The following is a 21,585-nucleotide window of genomic DNA, read 5'->3' as shown; positions in this document are numbered from 1 at the left end:
CCATGCCAATAGCTTACCTCAAACATCATGGGCCCTCACCTTACTGAGCAGCCTCCCGTAAGGCACCTTATCAAAGGCCTTTTGGAAGTCTAGATAGATAACATCCACTGCGTTTCCCTGGCCTAACCTAATTGTTACCACTTCAAAGAATTCTAACAGGTTTGTCAGGCACGACCTCCCCTTACTAAATCCATGCTGACTTGTTCTAATCCGACCCTGCACTTCTGTGAATTTAGAAATGTCATCCTTAACGATGGGTTCCAGAATTTTACCAACAACCGAGGTTAGGCTAATGGGTCTATAATTTTCCATCTTTTGTCTTAATCCTTTCTTGAACAAGGGGGTTACAGCAGCAATTTTCTAATCATCTGGGACTTTCCATGACTCCAGTGACTTTTGAAGATCACAACCAACGCCTCCGCTATTTCCTCAGCCACCTCCCTCAGAACTCTAGGATGTAGCCCATCATGGCCAGGAGATTTATCAATTTTTAGATCTTTTAGCTTTTCTCGTACTTTCTCTTTTGTACTGGCAACCATACTCAGCTCTGCTCCTGACTCTCCTTAATTGTTGAGATATTACTCATGTTTTCCACTGCGAAGACTGACACAAAGAACTTATTAAGTTCTTCAGCTATTTCCTTATCTCCCAGCACTAGCCTTCCTGCATCAATTTGAAGCAGCTCATTGTCTATTTTTGCCTCTTGTTTGTTTCTTCTCTATTGAAATAAACCTTTACTATAATTTCTAATATTACTGACTAGCCTACCTTCATTTTTGATCCTCTCCTTTGTTATTTCTCTCTTTGTTATCCTCTGTTTTTGTAGTCTTTCCAATCTTCTGATTTCCCAGTGCTCTTGGCCACTTTATAGGCTCTCTCTTTTTATTTGATATATTTCCTGACTTCCTTTGTCAGCCATGGCTGTCTAATCCTCACTCCTCCTCTCCCCCAAATCCACAACCCCCCCCCTCAAACCCCCAGATAATCTTCCTTTTCATTGGGATGAACCTCTGTACCATGTCCTTAATTACATCCAGAAACTCCTGCCACTGTTGCTCTACTGTCTTCCCGTTAGGCTCTGCTTCCAGTCAACTGTAACACCATTACATCCAATTTTGCCTTCTCTCTTTCAAACTGCAGACTGAACTCTACCATATTATGATCACTGCCTCCTAAGACTTCTGGACTCCAAACACTCCTTATTTTAGGAGAGATACACATGCATTTGATGCAGTTCAGAGGAGGGTCACCAGGGAGATATCTAGTTTGATAGATTTGTATTAAGAAACAAGGTAGTGCAATAGGTTGGAGAGGAGGGTGGTCAGGATAGGTAGGACAGTTCAAGAGTGTGTCTCTCTCGCTCTGTCTCAAGTGTCTCTCTCTCTCTCTCTCTCTCTCTCTGTCTGTCTCAAATCTCTCTCTCTCTCTATCTGTCTCGAGTGTGTCTCTCTCTATCTGTCTCGAGTGTCTCTCTCGCTCTCTCGAGTGTCTCTCTCGCTCTCTCGAGTGTCTCTCTCGCTCTCTCGAGTGTCTCTCTCGCTCTCTCGAGTGTCTCTCTCGCTCTGTCTCGAGTGTCTCTCTCTCTGTCTCGAGTGTCTCTCTGTCTCGAGTGTGTGTCTCTCTCTCTCTATCTATTCGCCTCCAAGGTGAATATGTCCTTCCTTCAATATGAGCACCAAATCTGCACAGTATCCTAAACATTTAGTTGGAATGGGGCACTGTAAAGTTAGGTAATGGATACCATTCTCTGCAACTGAAAATATGAGAAGGTAGTGATATCAGGATTAAAGTCATGACTTTGGGCCTAGATAAGAATTAGAACTTGGAGGAGAAGGATCCAGTTTCTGTAATCCACTTAATGACATAGCAAGGGCTAAGAAATTGGTTCTGCTATGGGAGCATGAATGGTTAGGGGCTAACTAAGAAAACAGTGCTTAGAAAAGAAGAAGATGGGTGAGTATTTTTGTTCATAAAGGATGAGATCATTACAGTAGTTAGAAATGATCTTGACTTGGAGAAGGATTATATAAAAAACAATTTGGGTAAGAATAAGAAATAGCAAAGGAAGAAGGCACCAGTGGGAATAGTTCCGAAGGCCCTTAACATTTGCTACCGTGTAGGACAGAGTATACATAAAAATGAGGTCTTGTAAGAAAGGTATGGCAATAATCAACGATGGTATTAATCTTCATATTAATTGATGAATCAAATTGGAAACAGAAGCCTTAATGTAAACAATTCAGACTTTAATACCTCTCTGGGACAGGATGGCAGTGTGCATGGCACCAAAATTCCCAGCTATTATCTCTCATTAATAGCACTCCAGGCCTAATTCAAGGAACAGATGTGGGCAAATGGGGCCGCCATAGAAAACCATCCCACTATCCTTGCTTACAAATCCCCCTGCCAAAGCCACCGTTCCCAGTGGTGCTACGGGTACTGAAGAACTGTAGGTCTCTAATGTGCAGACAGCTCCCAGGCAGCTCCCAAGGAATTTCTGTCATACTGAAGGTTTAATTCTGTAGGAGGCCTAACATTGCCCGGTTAAGTGCCTGATTGGAATTAAATAGTATCAGGCCTCCTCATGAAATGTAATTCCAAATCACAAGTTATTCTCCAGTGTCACCCACATCAAGTCACAAGCTGAATTTCTAAGGAGTTTGAGATCTCTTTAGTCTTCCTCAAAAAATTACCTCCATTGAAGTTCATTTACCAATCATACACCCATTCTTTAAGTATATTAATGCTTTCTTGTATTTTGTCACAGTCTTCCATTGTATTAACTATATCCTCCAATTTCTGGAATCCTGGAAAATGCTGAAATCTACTATTAAGAAAGTCTTAACAATGCATCCAGAAATTCATAGTATGGTCTGACAAATCAACATGATTTTTCAAAAAGGAAATTATATAGACAAATTCATTAGAGTATTTTGAGGATATAACTGGTCAGCTAGATAAAGGGGAACCTTTAGATGTGGTGCACTTGGATTTCCCAAAGGTATTTGAAAAGGGACACACTGAAGGTTGTTATGTAAGTTCTGGGTAATAATTAGCATAGTTGGAGGACTGCTTAATGGACAATAAGTAAAGAGGAATAAAAGGAGCATTTTCAAGTTGCCAAGCTGTGCCACAAGGATTAGGGCTGGGGCTTCAGCTACTTGCAATCAGTATTATTTAACACTGGCCAAGACATGAAATGAAATGTACATAAGTTTGCTGACAATGCAAACCTAGGTAGGAATGTAAATTGTGAGGAGGATAATAAAAACATGAATAAACAGATTAAGTGAATGAACAACAAATTGCAGGCAATGCAGAATGTGTGTAAGTATAAGGCTATTCATGATGATAGTAAGAATAGAAAAACAGAATTTTCTTAAAGGCATGAAACTTGTAAATGTTGATTCTAAGAAGCATGAGGGTACATGTCAAAGGAACACTGGATTTAGCATGCAAATAAAGCAAATAACAAGAAAACCAAAAGACATGTTGACCTTTAGTTCAAGGGGTTTGGGGGTTCAAGAATAAAACAGCATTACTAAAATTATATCGGGCTTTGGCAAAACCATATCTGGAGCACTGTATGCAGTTTTGATTTCCACATTTAATGCATGATTTATTCACACTGAAAACAGTGCACAAAGGTTTAGCACTAGACTGATCCAAGCAATGAGAAACTGAATGAATTGCTTGTATACTCTCTGGAGTTTAGAAAAATGAGAAGAGATCGCATTGTAACATTCGTGATGCTGAAGTGGCTTGAACAGGTAGACACAGAGTTGTTTCCCCTAATGAAGGAATTTAGAACATATACTCCACATTCAGGAAATGCAGCTAATCATTTGGGATTGACTTGAGGAGAAATTTCTCGCCCAGAGTTATCCTTAAAGCCAAGACAGATAGTGAAAAAGGACACATTTTTGGCATCCCAGGAAATCAAGAGAAAATGGGAATGAGTGAGGTTGAAGCCAAAAATCAGCCATGATCATATTGAATGGTGGAGACTCAAAAAACATATGGCAACCTCCTACTGCTTTCGACTGATCCTTGCATTCAAATCATTTTCTAAAATGGTGCACACTAGGTTCAGCACTTCAATATGTGAAACATCACTTTCCAACTTTTCTCTGACTCTTTCTCTTTCACTCTAACTCATTGTTTTTTTTTGTAGCCAGCTTATCTATTTGTTAACTATTTCTAGACTGCACTTGGTCTGAAATTAGTTGTGATTCCATAATGTAGTACATTACTGATGGCCTTTTGAAAATTCAGATTTAATGTCATGATATTTGGCACAAAGTTAATGGTGAAATCTGACCAACAATATATTCTGATATATTATAATTCCGGTGTATCTCATTTTCTTGACAAGCTACTGGCCAAGTTGTGTGTCAATCATCCATCAACTGATATATTTTCAGCAACTTCTGATCAATTATCCCTTTTAATGAATTACTGAAATATGATCTGTTAAGGAAGTTAACTAAACTGCTTACCTCCCAGAATTGCTGCTAGGCTAGCAGTTAGGCCAAACTGATTTTCAATGAATTTTGGCATAAATGTGACAAATCCAGTGATGACCAGTGCTTCAGTGGTGCCTGCTATAACTAAGAATACGAAAACAGGGTTCCTCAACAACATCTGCAAGGAAAGATATATTTAGCAATTAGTGAGTACAAACTTCTGATGGTTTATTGGATTAATATCATTTTCAATGTACAGCTGAACTGAGTCTCTAGTTCAACCATAATCTCAGCTACAATCAATATTATCCTTTGCGCAAGAGGGTGAAATCTTAACCTGAGTTCCAAATTCTAAATCTGAGACTGATGGACTTTAGGCAGAGACAGAATTGAACTCAATGATGAACCAGGTTGTCAACAATGATATTAAATAGCAAATGTTCAGCATTAACCCACTCAATAAGTTTGCATTCTGTAATCACCATGCTGCTCCTGCAAGCCAATAGAAGACAGAGTTAATGTTTTGAGTCTGGTGACCCTTCATCAGAACTTTTATTGCCTGGCTTAACGATGAACAAAATAAATTTGGATGACGAACTGAAAGGCAGTTGAAGGCTGTGGAACTGCACCCCTAAATATTCTGAGATGTCGAAGAGAAGTGGGAGTGGAGGGGTTGCTAAGCTGTGAAAAGAAATGCATAATTCAGTACAAAGTAACCAAGCCACCAAAAACCAAATATACATTCTAATATCAATATTTCCTGTGGAAAGATTTATTCTGTGCAGGAGAGGTATGAGTGGAAAAGCCCTTAAGTTTCTAAATAAAAAACTAAAAGAACTGCAAATATTGTAAATCAGAAGCAAAAAGAAAAATTGCTGGAAAAGCTCTGCAAGTCGACGTTGATGCCATGGGGTTGAAGGGTCCTGTTGCGGAAAATGAGGGTTCTTCCTCCAGCTGTCGGGTGGTAAGGGAGTGGCGATGGAGAGGGCCCAGGACCTGCATGTCCTCGGCAGAGAGATAGGGGGAATTGAAATGTTCAGCCACGGGCTGTGGGGTTGTTTGGTGTGAGTGTCCCAGAGATGTTCTCTGAAGTGCTCTATGAGTAGGCACACAGTCTCCCCAACGTAGAGGAGACGGCATCAGGAGCAAGGGATACAGTAAATGACATGAGTGGAAATGCAGGTGGAACTTTGATGGATGTGGAAGGCTCCTTTGGGGCTTTGGACGGAGATGAGGGGGGAGGTGTGTGCGCAGGTTTTGCAATTCCTGCGGTGGTAGGGGAGAGTGCCGGGGGGGGTTGTTAGAGGGCGTGGATCTGACCAGGTAATTGCGGAGGGAACGGTCTTTACAAAAAGCGGATAGGGCTTGGGAGGAATATCTCTGGTAGTGGGGTCCGATGGTAGCTGGCAGAAATGGCACAGGATGATGCAATGTTTTTGGAGGTTGGTGGAGTGGAAGATGAAGAACAGGGCAGTTCTGTTCTTGTTGCGGTTGGAGGGGTGGGGTTCGAGGGCAGAGATGCAGGAAGTGGATGAGATGCGCTGGAGGGCATCATCAACCACATGGGAAGGGAAACTCAGGTCTTTAAAGAAGGAACTGGTCCTTCTGGGAGCAGATATGGCAGACAGATGGGGAATAAGGGATTGTATTTTTGCGAGAGGTAGGCTGGGAGGAGGTGTAATCAAGGTAGCTGTGGGAGTCGGTGGGTTTGTAGATAATGTCAGTGTTGAGTCGGTCATTGTGATGGAAATGGAGAGGTCCAGGAAGGGGAGAGAAGTGTCAGAGTTGGTCCAGGTGAACTTAAGGTTGGATTAGAATGTGTTGGTGAAGTTGATGAACTGTTCAAACTCCTCGTGGGAGCATAAGGTGGCGCTGATGCAGTCATCAATGTAACGGAGGAAAAGGTAGGGAGTGATGCCGGAGTAATTCCGAAAGATAGATTGTTCTACGTAGCTAACAAAGAGACCAGGCAAAGCTGGCGCCCATGCACGTGCCCATGGGAGGAATTGATGGAGAAATTGTTGAAGGTGAGGGCTAGTTCAGCCAAACGAATAAGAGTGTCAGTGGAAAGGTACTGGTAGGGACGTTGGGGGTGGAAGAAACTGAGGGCTTGGAGGCCTTGATCATGGTGGTTGGAGGTGTATAGGGGCTGGATGTTTATGGTGAAGTTGAGGCGTTGGGGGCCAGGGAAACAGAAGTCTTGGAGGAGGTGCAGCCATGGATGGTATCTTGAACGTATGTGTGGAGTTCCTTGACCGGGGGAATAGGTCAGTATCGAGATAGGTGGAGATGAATTCAGTGGGGCAGGAGCAGGCTGAGACGATGGGTCGGCCGGGGTAGTCAGGCTTGTGAATTATGAGTAGGAGGTAGAATCGGGAGGTGTGGGTTTCCCGAACTATGAGGTTGAAAGCTGTGGGTAGGAGATCCCCTGAGGTGAAGAGGTTGTGTACAGTCTGGGAGATGATGGTTTGGTGGTGCAGGTGAGCTCATGGTCAAGGGATGGTAGGAAGGTGTCTTCAAGTTGGCGCCAAGCTTCAGCAGTGTAAAGGTCAGTGTGCCAAACTACCACTGCACCCCCCTTGTCTGCTGGTTTGATGGTGAGTTTGGGGTTGGAGCAGAAGGCATGGAGGGTTGCGCATTGTGAGGGTGAGAGGTCGGATTGGGGGAGGGAGGTAGAGAGGTTGAGGTGGTCAATGTCTCGGCAGCAGTTGTAAATTAAGAGGTCGAGCGTGGGTAACAGACCGGCATGGGGCATCCAGGTGGATGGGGTGTGTTGCAAGCTGGCGAAGAGGTCCTTGGTGCGTGGGCAGGAGTCCTGATTGAAAAAGTAAGCTTGGAGGTGGAGGCAAAGGAAGTAGTGTTTGACGTTATACCGCGTATCAAATTCGTTGATGCATGGAGATGAAGATAAGGCCTTTGCTGAGGACAGTGGTCGGGGGGGGAAGCAAACTCGGCAGGGCTGAGAGCTAGGACCTGGTGTAGGGCTGGATCTGGGAGTGTGGGAGGCGGAGACTGTGACTGGAGTGGGAGTGTGAGTGGGGGAATGGGGGTGACATCATTTGCTGAAGTGATGCTCACCCCGGGGTTCTGGGGGAGCGGGTGTGGTGACAGTGGGATCCATGGGGGTGTGTTGGTGGTGTGCAGGTGTGGTGCGTAAGTGGGGGCAGAAGTGGTGGCAACGACGGCAACTGCGGGGGCGCAAGCGACGAAACGCGTGGTGTAGATGATGTCATCGGAAGTGGAAGTGGCTGCAGCGGCAGCAACAGAGGGGGCGGAAGTGTGGTTCCGGTTGGACCTTGCATTGTCTTGACGGCAGTGGATCCCATCGTGATCAGCAGCGGTGTCTGGCCGCCGGTTGCAGCGGCTGTTGTCCGGCCAGCGATCGTGGAGGTGGCATGAGTAGCCGTGGCTGCAAGCTGCCGCACGGCGGGGGCAGAGATGACATCATCGATTGCCGCGACGATGACGGCTGGCACGGCCTCATGGCTGATGGTGGCCAAGCAGTCCCAGAAGCTGGGGAAGCTTCTGGAATGTTCCAGGAACGCTGACTATTGAGGTGGGTACATAAAAGTTTGTTGTACTTATGGTTTTTGACGTTTGAAATGGTGTAGAAATATATAGAACATAGAAAAGCACAGCACAGAACAGGCCCTTTGGCCCACGATGTTGTGCCAAGATTTAATCCTAATGTAAAATATAGTAACAACCTACGCACCCCTCAATTCACTGTTCTCCATGTGCATGTCCAGCAGTCACTTAAATGTCCCCAATGACTCTGCTTCCACCACCACCGCTGGTAACGCATTCCATGCATTCACAACTCTCTGTGTAAAGAACCTACCTCTGATGTCTCTGCATTAGATTAGATTACAGTGTGGAAACAGGCCCTTCAGCCCAACCCGCCGAAGCGCAACCCACCCATACCCCTACATTTACCCCTTACCTAACACTACGGGCAATTTAGCATGGCCAATTCACCTTACCTGCACATCTTTGGACTGTGGGAGGAAACCGGAGCACCCGGAGGAAACCCACGCAGACACGGGGAGAACGTGCAAACTCCATACAGTCAGTCACCTGAGGCGGGAATTGAACCCAGGTCTCTGGCGCTGTGAGGCAGCAGTGCTAACCACTGTGCCACCGTGCCGCCCTAATATCCTCAAACTATGACTTCTCATACCAGTCAATCCTGCCCTGGGGAAAAGTCTCTGGCTATTGACTCTATCTATTCCTCTCATTATTTTGTACATCTCTATCAGGTCTCCTCTCTTCCTCCTTCTCTCTAGAGAGAAAAGTCCAAGTTTATTCAACCTTTCTTCATAAGGCAAGCCGTCCAGTCCAGGCAGCATCCTGGTAAACCTTCTTTGCACTCTCTCCAAAGCCTCTGTATCTTTCCTATAATAGGGCGACCAGAACTGGACACAATATTCCACGTGTGGCCTCACCAGGGACTTGAGAGCTGCAGCAAAACCTCATGGCTCTTAAACTCCATCCCCCTGTTAATGAAAGCCAAAACACCATATGCTTCCTTAACAACCCTATCCACTTGGGTGACAACTTTGAGGGATCTATGTACTTGCACACCCAGATCCCTCTGTTCCTCCACATTGCCAAGAATCCTGTCTTTAATCCTATATTCAGCATTCGAGTTCAACCTTCCAAAATGCATCACTTCGCATTTATCCAGGTTGAACTCCATCTGCCATTTCTCAGCCCAGCTCTGCATTCTGTCCATGTCGCGCTGCAGCCTGCAGTAGCCCTCTATACTATCGATGACACTTCCAACCTTTTGTTATCTGCAAATTTACTAACCCACCTCTCAACCTCCTCATCCAAGTCATTTATAAAAACTACAAAAAGCAGAGGCCCAAGAACAGAGCCCTGCGGGACCCCACTCAACACTGTCCTCCAGGCAGAATACTTTGCATCTACAACCACTCTCTGCCTTCTGTTAGTGAGCCAATTCTGAATCCAGATAGCCAAATCTCCCTGTATCCCATACTCCTGACTTTATGAATGAGCCTACCATAGGGAACCCCATCAAATGCCTTGCTGAAGTCCATATACACCACATTCACTGCTCGACCTTTATCAACCTATCTTGACACCTCCTCAAAGAACTCAATAAGATTTGTGAGGCATGACCTGCCCCTCACAAAGCCATGCTGACAGCCTTTAATCACACTATGCTTTGCCAAATAGTCATAAATCCTACCCCTCAGAATTCTTTCCAAAACTTTGCTGACCACAGACGTAAGACTGACTGGTCTGTAATTGCCAGCGATTTCCCTATTACCCTTCTTGAAAAGAGGAACAACATTCGCCTCCTTCCAATCCTTCAGTACGACTCCCATGGAGAGTGAGGAGGCAAATATCCTTGCCAGTGGGTTAGCAACCTCCTTTCTCGCTTCCCGGAGCAGCCTAGGATAAATCTGGTCTGGTCCTGGGGACTTATCAATCTTAATGTTTTCCAAAATTTCTAGTACATCATCTTCATCAATCTTGATCCGGTCAAGACTGTATCCCAGCTCCTCTAAGTTTTCATTTACAACAAGTTCCCTCTCTTTGGTGAAAACCAAAGCAAAAAACTCATTTAGGGCTTCCCCTATCTGCTCAGACTCCACAAACAAGTTCCCTCCACTATCCCTGATTGGCTCTACCTTCTCTCTGATCATTCTCTTATTCCTCACGTATGAGTAAAACGCCTTTGGGTTCTCCCTAATCCTTATTGCCAAGCCTTTTTCGTGCCCCTTCCTGGCTTTCCTCAGTCCATTTCTGAGCACTTTTCTAGCAAGCCCATAATCCTCTAAAGCTGTGCTAGATCCTTGCTTCCTCCACCTTACATAAGCTGCCCTCTTCCTTTTGACAAGAAGTTCCTCTGTTCTTGTCATCCAAGATTCCTTAATCTTACCTCTTCTTACCTGCCTCAGAGGAAAGAATTTGTGCATCACTCGCAACAACTGCTCCTTAAGTAGTCTCCATATGTTTGCTGTACCCTTTCTGTGGAACTATTGCTCCTAGTCTGTACTTCCCAACTCCTGTCTGATAGCATCATAATTTCCTTTTCCCCAACTGAATATTTTCCCTTGGTAATTGTTCCTTTCACTTTCCAAGGCTATGCTAAATGTGAGGCAGTTATGATCACTGCCACCAAAGTGCTCCCCCACCGCGAGATCTGACACCTGTCGTGGCTCGTTGCTGAGCACCAAATCCAAAATGGCCTCTCCCCTCGTCGGTCTGTCGACATACTGAGTAAGGAAACCCTCCTGAACACACCTTACAAAACTGGCTCCATCCAAACCATCTACACTTAGGAGGTTCCAGTCGATATTGGGAAAGTTGAAATCACCCATAACAACAACCCTGCTACTTTTGCATTTTTCCATAATCTGCCTGCCTATGAGATCTTTAATCTCTCTATTGCTATTAGGTGGTCTGTAGAAAACCCCCAATGCAGTGGCTGTTCCCTTGCTGTTCCTAACTTCCACCCATACTGACTCAGTAGACAAACCTTCTTCAACAACCTTCGTTTCTGTAGCTGTGATGCACTCTCTGATTAGCAATGCTACACCCCTCCTCTTTTTCCACCCTCCCTGTTCTTTTTAAACGTTCTAAACCCTGGAACATCAAGCATATAGTTTGTTAAGTGTATGAATTCTTCTGAGCATATAATACAGTAGGGGTCCTTTGCAATTCTGAGAGAGTGTGGCCCTCAGTTGAGGCAGGGTTGACTGTAGAGAGCTTAGATGGTAACGCATTGCTGCGAGTGTGGAGCGGAGGATCCGGAAGGAGAACCGTTGCTGCAGGTTTTGAATTTGTAGTCTGTACTGGTTGTCCTGTTCAGATCCAAACTGTGTTGGTCTGAATGTGGTTCAGAGTCCATGTGGGATCAGTTGGTTCCGTAAGCAGGCACTGAGGAAGGAGATGTGGCTGTAGTAGTGAGTCTATTTCAGGATGTGGCTGAAGAAGTTCAGGGCGGAGGAGATGACCTGGGGTTGCAGTGAGAGAGAGAGAGAGACTCACTGAGATCCTTGTAGAGAGAGGAAGAGAACTTCTTCAAGGTAGGCATTCTTGGAAGAGGATTCGCAGTAAGATTAAAATCAACTAGGCGGAACTGACTACTGCAGATGCTGGAGATCAGAGTCAATGTTAGAGTGGTGCTGGAAAAGCACAGCAGGTCAGGCAGCATCTGAGGAACAGGAAAATTGATGTTTCGGGCAAAAGCTTCTTGCTGCAGCTTCTTGGCAATGATGGCCATTGCATCCCATATACCAGTCCGTCAATCCTATTCTCCTTGAACATTCAGACAAAGTCCCTGATTGTTCTTATGTCAGGGTCCTCTCCTCCTGGGACGAATCAGTCCTCTAAGTGCCAGTTAGGAGGGAGAACTTCTTCCTCAGATAGCTGTGGAGTCAAAGAAGTGAGATGCTCAGTAGATTATGCTACCGTATTTTCTAACGCTAATGTTCCCACCAAGATGTCAGTAACTAAAGTGGTGCGGGAGTGCAGAAGCCAGTCTTGTGCTATAGAGACCTCAGGGTCTTTATGCTCTTGTCCTCGAGGTCAAGGAGGTGACTTCTCACAGAGCAGCCCATTTCCCTCAGGAGGATATGGCACCAGCCTTTCTGGTCTCTTGGTAGTTATCTGGTTTGTGGCAAGTTGTTCCAGAAACAGTACATAGTAAGATGGATATGGAGTCAGATGTTGGGCATGCCAAATGGGCAGGGTAGGTACTTAATGAAGCGAGTTTAGAAAGACGTGGTGAGAAGTTTCTCTTGGCCTTGCAGCAGTAATTCCTCAAACAGTACAACTCAACTCGCACTTGTCCATTATCTTTATCCCCTTGGTCCCCGGTTAGTTCAGTAGCTGAGAAAGCTGGTTTGTGATGCACAGCAATGGTAACAGCAAGTGTTCAATTCCTAACCAGCTGAGGTTACCATGAAGGACTTAACCGCTCCCATTACCTGGAGGATAGTGATCCTTGGATTAAGCCAACATTAGTTGCCTTTCTTTAATAAGACAGCAGCTCTATGGGCACTTTGTTCTTGCTTCATTTTGCTCCTGCTGTGTAGAACAGCTAATATGTTGTCACTAACTAGTGTTGATCGGTATCCTGAATGAAAGGTTAATTCTTTTACCAGTAAATGACACATCATGTTACATACTCTGAAGTATGTAAAATATTTTCTCTCAACTTCTCACCGAACCACATCTTTCGCTCCTTTGTTGAAAGTAAGAACTCTAACTGACCTATGATTTCAAAAGAAAAGTTCATACATGTCAAATCTTGACAGTGAGTACTAACTGACTGAAAGCTGAGCTCAATCCTATTAGATTAGATTAGATTACATTACAGTGTGGAAACAGGCCCTTCGGCCCAACAAGTCCACACCGACCCGCCAAAGCGCAACTCACCCATACCCCTACATTTACCCCTTACCTAACACTACGGGCAATTTAGCATGGCCAATTCACCTGACCTGCACATCTTTGGACTGAGAGAGGAAACCGGAGCACCCGGAGGAAACCCACGCAGACACGGGGAGAACGTACAAACTCCACACAGTCAGTCGCCTGAGGCGGGAATTGAACCCGGGTCTCTGGCGCTGTGAGGCAGCAGTGCTAACCTCTCACTGTATAAACGGTATCTCCGAATCTTCACTGTATATGTGCTGCATTTACATGTTCCAGCATAAAGTTTATTGTGAGTAGGAACTTTAGCTGATTGATTCCCCTACTTTGTGTTCACAGTGTAAAGCTTTTGCTGCTAACTCATTTGAAATCATCGAACACAGCATACACAAAGAATAAAATTGTGTATTGTTCAGAACCACATACAGCTATGCATTTGCTTCTAAATCGTCAGGATTACCTGATATAAAAACTAGTTTTAAAATTTTGTTCTTTTATCACTATTTTCTTTCATCGATGAACATCTAACTTACTTGCCTTTTAAATTTGCAGATTAATGGAGATGGGAAAGGTGGAACTGTTACAAAACTAATCCCAATTCGCCTGACTTTCATTTATTTCATTATTCCCGATAGCATCCTTTCATCTTAATGGGATTGGATTGGCAAGGGAAATTACTCATCAGGGGGAGGAAGAGGAGAAGGAATAGGATATGAAATTCAAATCAAATGATTGACTAACACAATTTGTAAGATTGCATTAAAAAGCAAAGCAGGAAGACACAGATGGTGGAGGAGAAAGACAAAAAAGACAGAATAGTTAGTCTTTCTGTCTCCAAGGCCAAAAATAGAAATGGATCTTACGGGCAGTGAATTTTGCAACAAATCAGCGATAGTAAATGCGTTTCAGACTTCATGTTATATTTTTATTGGAGCCATGGAATATATTGCTTTTTAATTATCAATGATGTTCTTCTTCTTAGGCAGTCTCTTGAGATTGAGGATGACTTTCTTCCACTCTAGAATTATGGATCCTGAGGTGAGTAAACAGACTAATGATCTGTACACTCTGCCATAGGTGGAACAGGAAGTGTTTAATGACGTGGGTGACTGGGATGCTCGAATTAGCTCACAGTCTTCCTGGTGTTTGAACTTGGTCTCTATCTGGGTTTGTCAAAGATGCTCAAAATGGATTACACCCTCAGAGATGCTTTATTTCCAATCAGGGCGATGTTAAGTGAGACAGTTCCATGAGGGAATAAGGAAGTCGCATCTTCCAGGGAGGAAACTAAAGCATTTTATCTTCTCTCCTGGTAAAAACTTTCCATGACATAGTTCAGAGTAGAAAGCTTGCTTCAAAGCACTTGTGTGAAGTACACAGATAATGTGGCTCACCCCAGCGCAGTTGATTGACTGTAATCAGTGCCTCTATGCTGGGGATGTTGGTGTGAAAGAGGATACTAACATTAGAGCACTCATTCTGCCATTAGATTTAGAGGACTTTACAAAAGCATCCTCCAGCGGCGCTTTCTTGAGGGATTTGAAGCATCAGCTGTATATTGTCCATCTTGCCGTCCTGTAGAGGAGGGTGGTTAACAGAATTGTCTGGTCGACTATGAGCTTGGCACCAGGTTTGAGGTCTTTGTCATCAAACACTCTGTTCTTCACATGATCAAAGAATATTCTGGAACAATGGAGATGTTGTTGAATTTCATCACTGATAAAATACTTCCTCAGTGACAGGATGCTCCCAAGAGAATTGATCCATGCCACCTAGTGTCGGACCACCTGCCCCCCCCACCCCCCCCCCACCCCCACCCAAACCCCCCATCAACCCATGAATCTTGATAGTCAGGGACAATGTTGTGTGAACAAGCAGGCTGGCAGATGACCTTTGCTTCCCTGAAATTTAGCTGAAGGCATATTTTAAAAATGCTGCCATGAATGGACAGCAGTGGTCAGTCACTCCAACATAGTCACATGTGAGTATAGAGCTTCCTTCACAGCAGAACAGAAAAAGAAATAAATGAAAACCAAGCTATCTACATATAGGACACAGTTAGAAAAATCTTAAAACACACGGTAAAACAAAATTTTCCACCTACCTCCTAACAACACAATTTTATAGAAATTCAAATCAAGAAGGAAGTATACCTCTACATCAAAACTTTTTAAGTTTTGCTTAACTGATTCTCCTCAGTTGCTGTCCTGTGAGCTGTGGAGTCTTCTTATGCGAATATGCACAAATTGGGATCTTTGATTTTCTCAGCATTTAATAACCTGCAGATTTCTAACTAAATACTCCTGGTTTTTAAATTGCAGTTAAATCTTCCAGCTGTGACAACTGATTTCCTTGACCTACTCTAAAGACTTCTACCTCGCAGGGAAACGAGTCAATCACCTCTGGACTGCCTCTAAAATTTCAATCTTGGATTTTCTAAATCAAAAGTCAATCCTTACTGATTCTGAACTGAAAACAAGTTAATACCCTTTAATGTTTAATCTACTTGTCGTAAACCACAACAGTGTGAAGCACTCGATGACACATTCCCGAGTACATTAGCACCTGACCGAGTTATTTTTAGAACTCTATACAAAAGTAACCAACATCCATATGCCACTATCTTGAAATCTGAATTTAAAAGTTAATATTAATATCTCTATAAATTATCACACTTGCCCACCACTCCACTCATATCCATGAAGTTTCCTGTTGGAGTGGTTCTTCTACACAGAGTGGAAAACTGTGTTCAACAAATCTCACCTCCAGTCCAGAATTAGGACCACCCCATTCTCTGCCTTTGAGCTGCAGCATAAAGACGACACCTGCGACTTTCAATGCTAATGCTTTGCCATGTCCTTAGCTAACTGGCCAATGTCATGCTGAATAATTAAAAGTAAATAAATATGTCCAGTGCCTTTGTGCAAACTATAACCACTTCTCTAAGTTTTTAATTGACTCGTTTTTCCAGAAGAATTGTAGACTTGTTTTGAGTCACTGGAAACCGCACAGCAGACAAACGTGGCGACCATGAAATACCAAGGTGAGAATATCTAGTTAGTAGATGGCTCAGATATGGCTGCTTCAAAATGTTGCCTATTAATCGATATAATACATTTAATGCTGCACATTGAAAAGTATAACTGCTAGACTGTTTACCGTGCATGACTATAAGACATCAAATTAGACATTCAAGCAGCTAATAACAGCTGAAACCCTGTGTGGCACTTCCAACAAAAGTATAGGCAGTAGAGGGCCCAAAACAGTTTTCCAATGCAGAAAGAATAGAGCCATAGAGTCATAGAGAAGTACAGCACTGAAACAGACCCTTCGGTCCAACTTGTTCATGCTGACCAGATAACCTAATCTAGTCCCATTTGTCAGCAATTGGCACATATCCCTCTAAACCCTTCCTATTCATATACACACCCAAGTGCCTTTTAAATGCTGTAATTGTACTAGCCTCCACCATTTCCTCTGGCAGCTCATTCCACACACCATCCTTTGTGTGAAACCTTTTATACCTTTCTCCTCTCATCCTAAACCTACATCCTACAGTTTTGGACTCCTCCCCCCCACCACCACCCCACCACACACAGAGGGAAAAGTCTTTGTCTATTTATCCTATCCATGCCCATTATGATTTTATAAACCTCTATAAGATCACCCCTTAACCCCCGGCGCTCCAGGAAAACAGCACATCTGCCACTTCTCAGCCCATTGGCCCATCTGATCAAGATCCCAATGTAATCTGAGGTAAGCTTCTTTGCTGTCCACTAAACTTCCAATTTTGGTGTCATCAGCAAACCTACTAACTATACCTCCTATGTTCATATGCAAATCATTTATATAAATGTTGAAAAGTAGTGGACCCAATCACCAATCGTCTGTGGCACACCACTGGTCACAGGTCTCCAGTGTGAAAAGCAACCGTCCACCTCCACCCTCTGTCTGCTACCTTGGAGCTAGTTCTGTATCCAAATGGCCAGTTATCCCTGTATTCCATGAGATCTAACCTTGCTAACAGGGGACAAGCTGTATGTTTAAAAAGGAAATTGAAGGGAAAGTTAGAACAAGAGAAGTCAAGAAAGACAACTGTATCAATGAGGCAGAAAACTCAGAAAGGCATCATGCTGTAAGGTTGAGTGAAATAAGGGTTGATGGGAAGGGTGAGAGCAGTAACAAATTAAAAATACTATACATGAATGCACGAAGCATTAGATATAAAATGGATGAGCTTGAGGCTCTTTTGGAAATTGGCAGATACGATATTGTGGGGATAACTGAGACGTGGCTTCAAGTGGACAGGGCCTGGGAAATGAATATTCAAGGCTACATGTGCTTTTGTAAGGACAGACTGACAGGCAGAGGGGGTGGGGTGGCCTTGTTGGTAAGGGACGATAATCAGTCCCTTGCGTGGGGGGACCTAGAGTCAGGGGATGTAGAGTCAGTGTGGATAGAGCTTCGAAATACTAAGGGTGAAAAGACCCTCTTGGGAGTCATCTACAGGCCCCCAAACAGTAGTCTGGATGTCGGATGTAAGTTAAATCAGGAGCTAAAATTGGCCTGTCGCAAAAATGTTACTACAGTTGTTATGGGGGATTTTAACATGCAGGTAGACTGGGAGAATCAGGATTGTATTGGGCCTCAAGAAAGAGACTTTGTGGAGTGCCTCAGAGATGGATTCTTAGAGCAGCTGGTGCTGGAGCTGACCAGGGAGAAGGCAATTCTGGATCTGGTATTGTGTAACGAACCAGAATTGGTCAGAGACCTCGAAGTGAAGGAGCCATTGGGAAGTAGTGACCATAATACATTAAGCTTCAATCTGCAATTTGAGAGGGAGAGGGTACAGTCGGAAGTGACAGTACTTCTGTTGAATAAAGGGAACTATGGAGCTATGAGGGAGGAGCTGGCCAAAGTTCAATGGTGCAATACCTTAGCAGGGATGACCGTGGAGGAACAATGGCGGATATTTCTGTGTATAATGCAGAAGTTGCAGGATCAGTTCATTCCTAAAAGGAAGAAAGATCCCAGGAGGAGGCATGGGCGGCCGTGGCTGACGAGGGAAGTAAAGAAACATATAAAGTTAAAAGAGAAAAAGTATAACACAGCTAAGATAAGTGGGAAAACGGAGGACTGGGAAGCTTTTAAAGAGCAACAGAGGATTACTAAGAAGGAAATACGCAGAGGAAAAATGAGGTATGAAGGTAAACTGGCCAAGAATATTAAGGAGGATAGTAAAAGCTTTTTTAGGTATGTGCAAGGCAAAAAAATGGTTAGGACAAAAATTGGGCCCTTGAAGACAGAAACAGGGGAATATATTACTAGGAAGAAAGAAATAGCAGAGGAATTAAATGGGTACTTCAGATCTGTGTTCACTAGGGAAGACACAAGCAATCTCCCTGAGGTAACAGTGGTTGAAGGACCTGAACTTAAGGGAATTTATATTTGCCAGGATTTGGTGTTGGAGAGACTGTTAGGTCTGAAGGTTGATAAGTCTCCGGGGCCTGATGGTCTGCATCCCAGGGTACTGAAGGAGGTGGCTCGGGAAATCGTGGATGCGTTGGTGATTATTTTCTAGAGCTCAATAGATTCGGGGTTGGTTCCTGAGGATTGGAGGGTGGCTAATGTTATACCACTTTTTAAGAAAGATGGGCGAGAGAAAGCAGGAAATTATAGACCAGTTAGTCTGACCTCAGTGGTGGGAAAGATGCTGGAGTCTATTATAAAGGATGAAATTACGGCACATCTGGATAGTAGTAACAGGATAGGACAGAGTCAGCATGGATTTATGAAGGGGAAATCATGCTTGACTAATCTTCTTGAATTTTTTGAGGATGTAACTCTGAAGTTGGACGAGGGAAATCCAGTAGATGTAGTGTACCTGGACTTTCAGAAAGCTTTTGATAAAGTCCCACACAGGAGGTTAGTGAGTAAAATTAGGGCGCATGGTATTGGGGGCAAAGTACTAGATTGGATTGAAAATTGGTTGGCTAATAGGAAACAAAGGGTAGTGATAAACAGCTCCATTTCGGAATGGCAGGCAGTGACCAGTGGGGTACCGCAGGGATCCGTGCTGGGACCGCAGCTTTTTACAATATATGTTAATGATATAGAAGATGGTATCAGCAATAACATTAGCAAATTTGCTGATGATACAAAGCTGGGTGGCAGGGTGAAATGTGATGAGGATGTTAGGAGATTACAGGCTGACCTGGACAAGTTAAGTGAGTGGGCAGATGCATGGCAGATGCAGTTTAATGTGGATAAATGTATGGTTATCCACTTTGGTGGCAAGAACAGGAAGGCAGACTACTACCTCAATGGAATCAATTTATGTAAAGGAGCAGTACAGAGAGATCTGGGTGTTCTTGTACACCAGTCAATGAGGGCAAGCATGCAGGTACAGCAGGTAGTGAAGAAGGCTAATAGCATGCTGGCCTTCATAACAAGAGGAATTGAGTATAAAAGCAAAGAGGTGCTTCTGCAGCTGTACAGGGCCCTGGTGAGACCACACCTGGAGTACTGTGTGCAGTTCTGGTCTCCAAATTTGAGAAAATACATTCTGGCTATTGAGGGAGTGCAGCGTAGATTCACGAGGTCAATTCCTTGAATGGCAGGATTACCTTACACTGAAAGACTGAAGCGACTGGGCTTGTATACCCTTGAGTTTCGAAGACTGAGAGGGGATCTGATTGAGACGTATAAGATTATGAAAGGATTGGACACTCTGGCAGTAGAAAACATATTTCCACTGATGGGTGAGTGCTGAACCAGAGGACACAGCTTAAAAATACGGGGTAGACCATTTAGCACAGAGCTCAGGAGAAACTTCTTCACCCAGAGAGTGGTGGCTGTGTGGAATGCTCTGCCCCAGAGGGCAGTGGAGGCCCACTCTCTGGATTCATTTAAGAAAGAGTTGGATAGAGCTCTCAAAGATAGTGGAATCAAGGGTTATGGAGATAAAGCAGGAACAGGATACTGATTAGGAATGATCAGCCATGATCATATTGAATGGCGGTGCAGGCTCGAAGGGCTGAATGGCCTACTCCTGCACCTATTGTCTATTGTCTAACCAGTCTCCCATGGGAAACCTTGTTGAATGCTTTACTTAAGTCCATATAGATCACATCAACTACTCTGCCCTCATCAATCCTCTATGTTATTTCTTCAAAAAACTCAATCAAGTTTGTAAGACATGATTTCCCACGCACAAAGCCATGTTGACTATCCCTAATCAGCCCTTGCCTTTCCAAATACACATAAATCCTGTCCCTCAGGATTCCCTCCAACAACTTGCCCACCACCAATGTCATGCTCACTGATCTATGGTTCCCTGGCTTTTCCTTACCACCTTTTTGAAATAGTAGCACAACATTAGCCAACCTCCAGTCTTCTGGCACCTCAACTGTGACTATCTATGATGCAAATATCTCAGCAAGAGGCCCAGCAATCACTTCCCTAGCTTCCCACATGTTCTAGAGTGCACCTGATCAGGTCCTGGGGATTGATCCACTTTTATACATTTTAAGATATCCAGGACCTACTCCTCACTAATTATGACATTTTTCAAGATGTCACCATCTATTTCCCCACATTCTATATCTTCCATGTTCTTCTCCACATTAAACACTGTTGCAAAATACTCCTTTAGTATCTTCCCATCTCCTGCAGCTCCACACATAGGCTACCTTGCTGAATGAAAGGCCCTACTCTCTCCCTAGTTCCCCTTTTGTCGTTAATGTATTTATAAAAAGTCTTTGGATTCTCCTTAAACCTATTTGCCAAAGCTTTTTGCTTTTTGCCCTCCTGCTTTCCCTCTTTAGTATAATCCTACTGCCTTTACAATCTTCTAAGGATTCACTCGATCTATCCTGTCTATACCTGACATATTCTTCCTTCTTTTTCTGAACCAAATCCTCAATTTCTATAGTCATCCAGTATTCCCTATACCTACCAGCCTTTCTTTTCTCCCGAACATGAATACACTGTCTCTGGGCTCTCGTCATCTCATTTCTGAAGGCTTCCCATTTTCCAGCCGTCCCTTTACCAGTGAGCATCTGCCCGAATCAGCTTTTGAAAGTTCTTGCCTAATAACGTCAAAATTAGCCTTCATCCAATTTAGAATTTCAACTTTTAGAGCTGGTCAATCCTTTTCCATCACTACTTTGAAACTAAAGAATTATGTTCGCTGGTCCCAAAGTGGTCCCCCACTGATACCTCAGCCACCTGCCCTGCCTTACTTCTCAAGAGTGGGTCGCATTTTGCACATTCTCCAGTAGGTACATGCACATGCTGAATCAGAAACCTTTCCACCACAGGATTAACAAATTCCTCCCCATCTCAACCCTTAACACTATGGTAGTCCCAGTCTATGTTTGGCAAGTTAAAATCTCCTCCCATAACTACCCTATTATTCTTATAGATAGCTGAGATCTCCTTACAAATCTATTTCTCAATTTCCCTCTGACTTTAAGGGGGTCAATAATACAATCCCAATAAAGTGATCATCCCTTTCTTATTTCTCAGTTCCACCCAAATAGCTTCCCTAGATGTATTCCCAGGAATATCCTCCCTAAGTACAGCAGTAATGCAGTCCCTTATCAAAAACGCCAGTCCCCCTCCTTTCTTGCCTCTCTTTCTATCCTTGCTGTAGCATTTGTATCCTGGAACATTAACCTGCCAGTCTTGTCCATCTCTGAGCAAT

At 43.8% G+C, this 21,585-nt stretch overlaps 1 protein-coding gene and 1 long non-coding RNA gene across 2 annotated transcripts in view; one reads left to right on the top strand and one right to left on the bottom strand.

The window, feature by feature from the left end:
* Positions 1-21,585, bottom strand: part of LOC122559862 (solute carrier organic anion transporter family member 4C1-like) — a 175,808-nt gene that overhangs the window by 37,485 nt on the left and 116,738 nt on the right. The window contains exon 7 of the mRNA XM_043709986.2: positions 4,500-4,644. Coding sequence (XP_043565921.2) covers positions 4,500-4,644 — 145 coding nt within the window. The remainder of the gene's footprint in view (positions 1-4,499; positions 4,645-21,585) is intronic.
* The window catches only part of LOC148151944 (uncharacterized), a 36,734-nt gene that overhangs the window by 6,107 nt on the left and 9,042 nt on the right, over positions 1-21,585 (top strand). Inside the window, exons 2-3 of the long non-coding RNA XR_015760923.1 lie at positions 13,861-13,916; positions 15,850-15,921. This is a non-coding gene — a long non-coding RNA (uncharacterized LOC148151944). The remainder of the gene's footprint in view (positions 1-13,860; positions 13,917-15,849; positions 15,922-21,585) is intronic.

The sequence above is a fragment of the Chiloscyllium plagiosum genome, unplaced genomic scaffold (assembly GCF_037043375.1).
Source record: "Chiloscyllium plagiosum isolate Xiang-an unplaced genomic scaffold, Cpla_swu_hap1 HiC_scaffold_2, whole genome shotgun sequence".
Classification (NCBI taxonomy): Eukaryota; Metazoa; Chordata; class Chondrichthyes; order Orectolobiformes; family Hemiscylliidae; genus Chiloscyllium; species Chiloscyllium plagiosum.
This window is presented reverse-complemented; position numbering and strand designations above follow the sequence as displayed.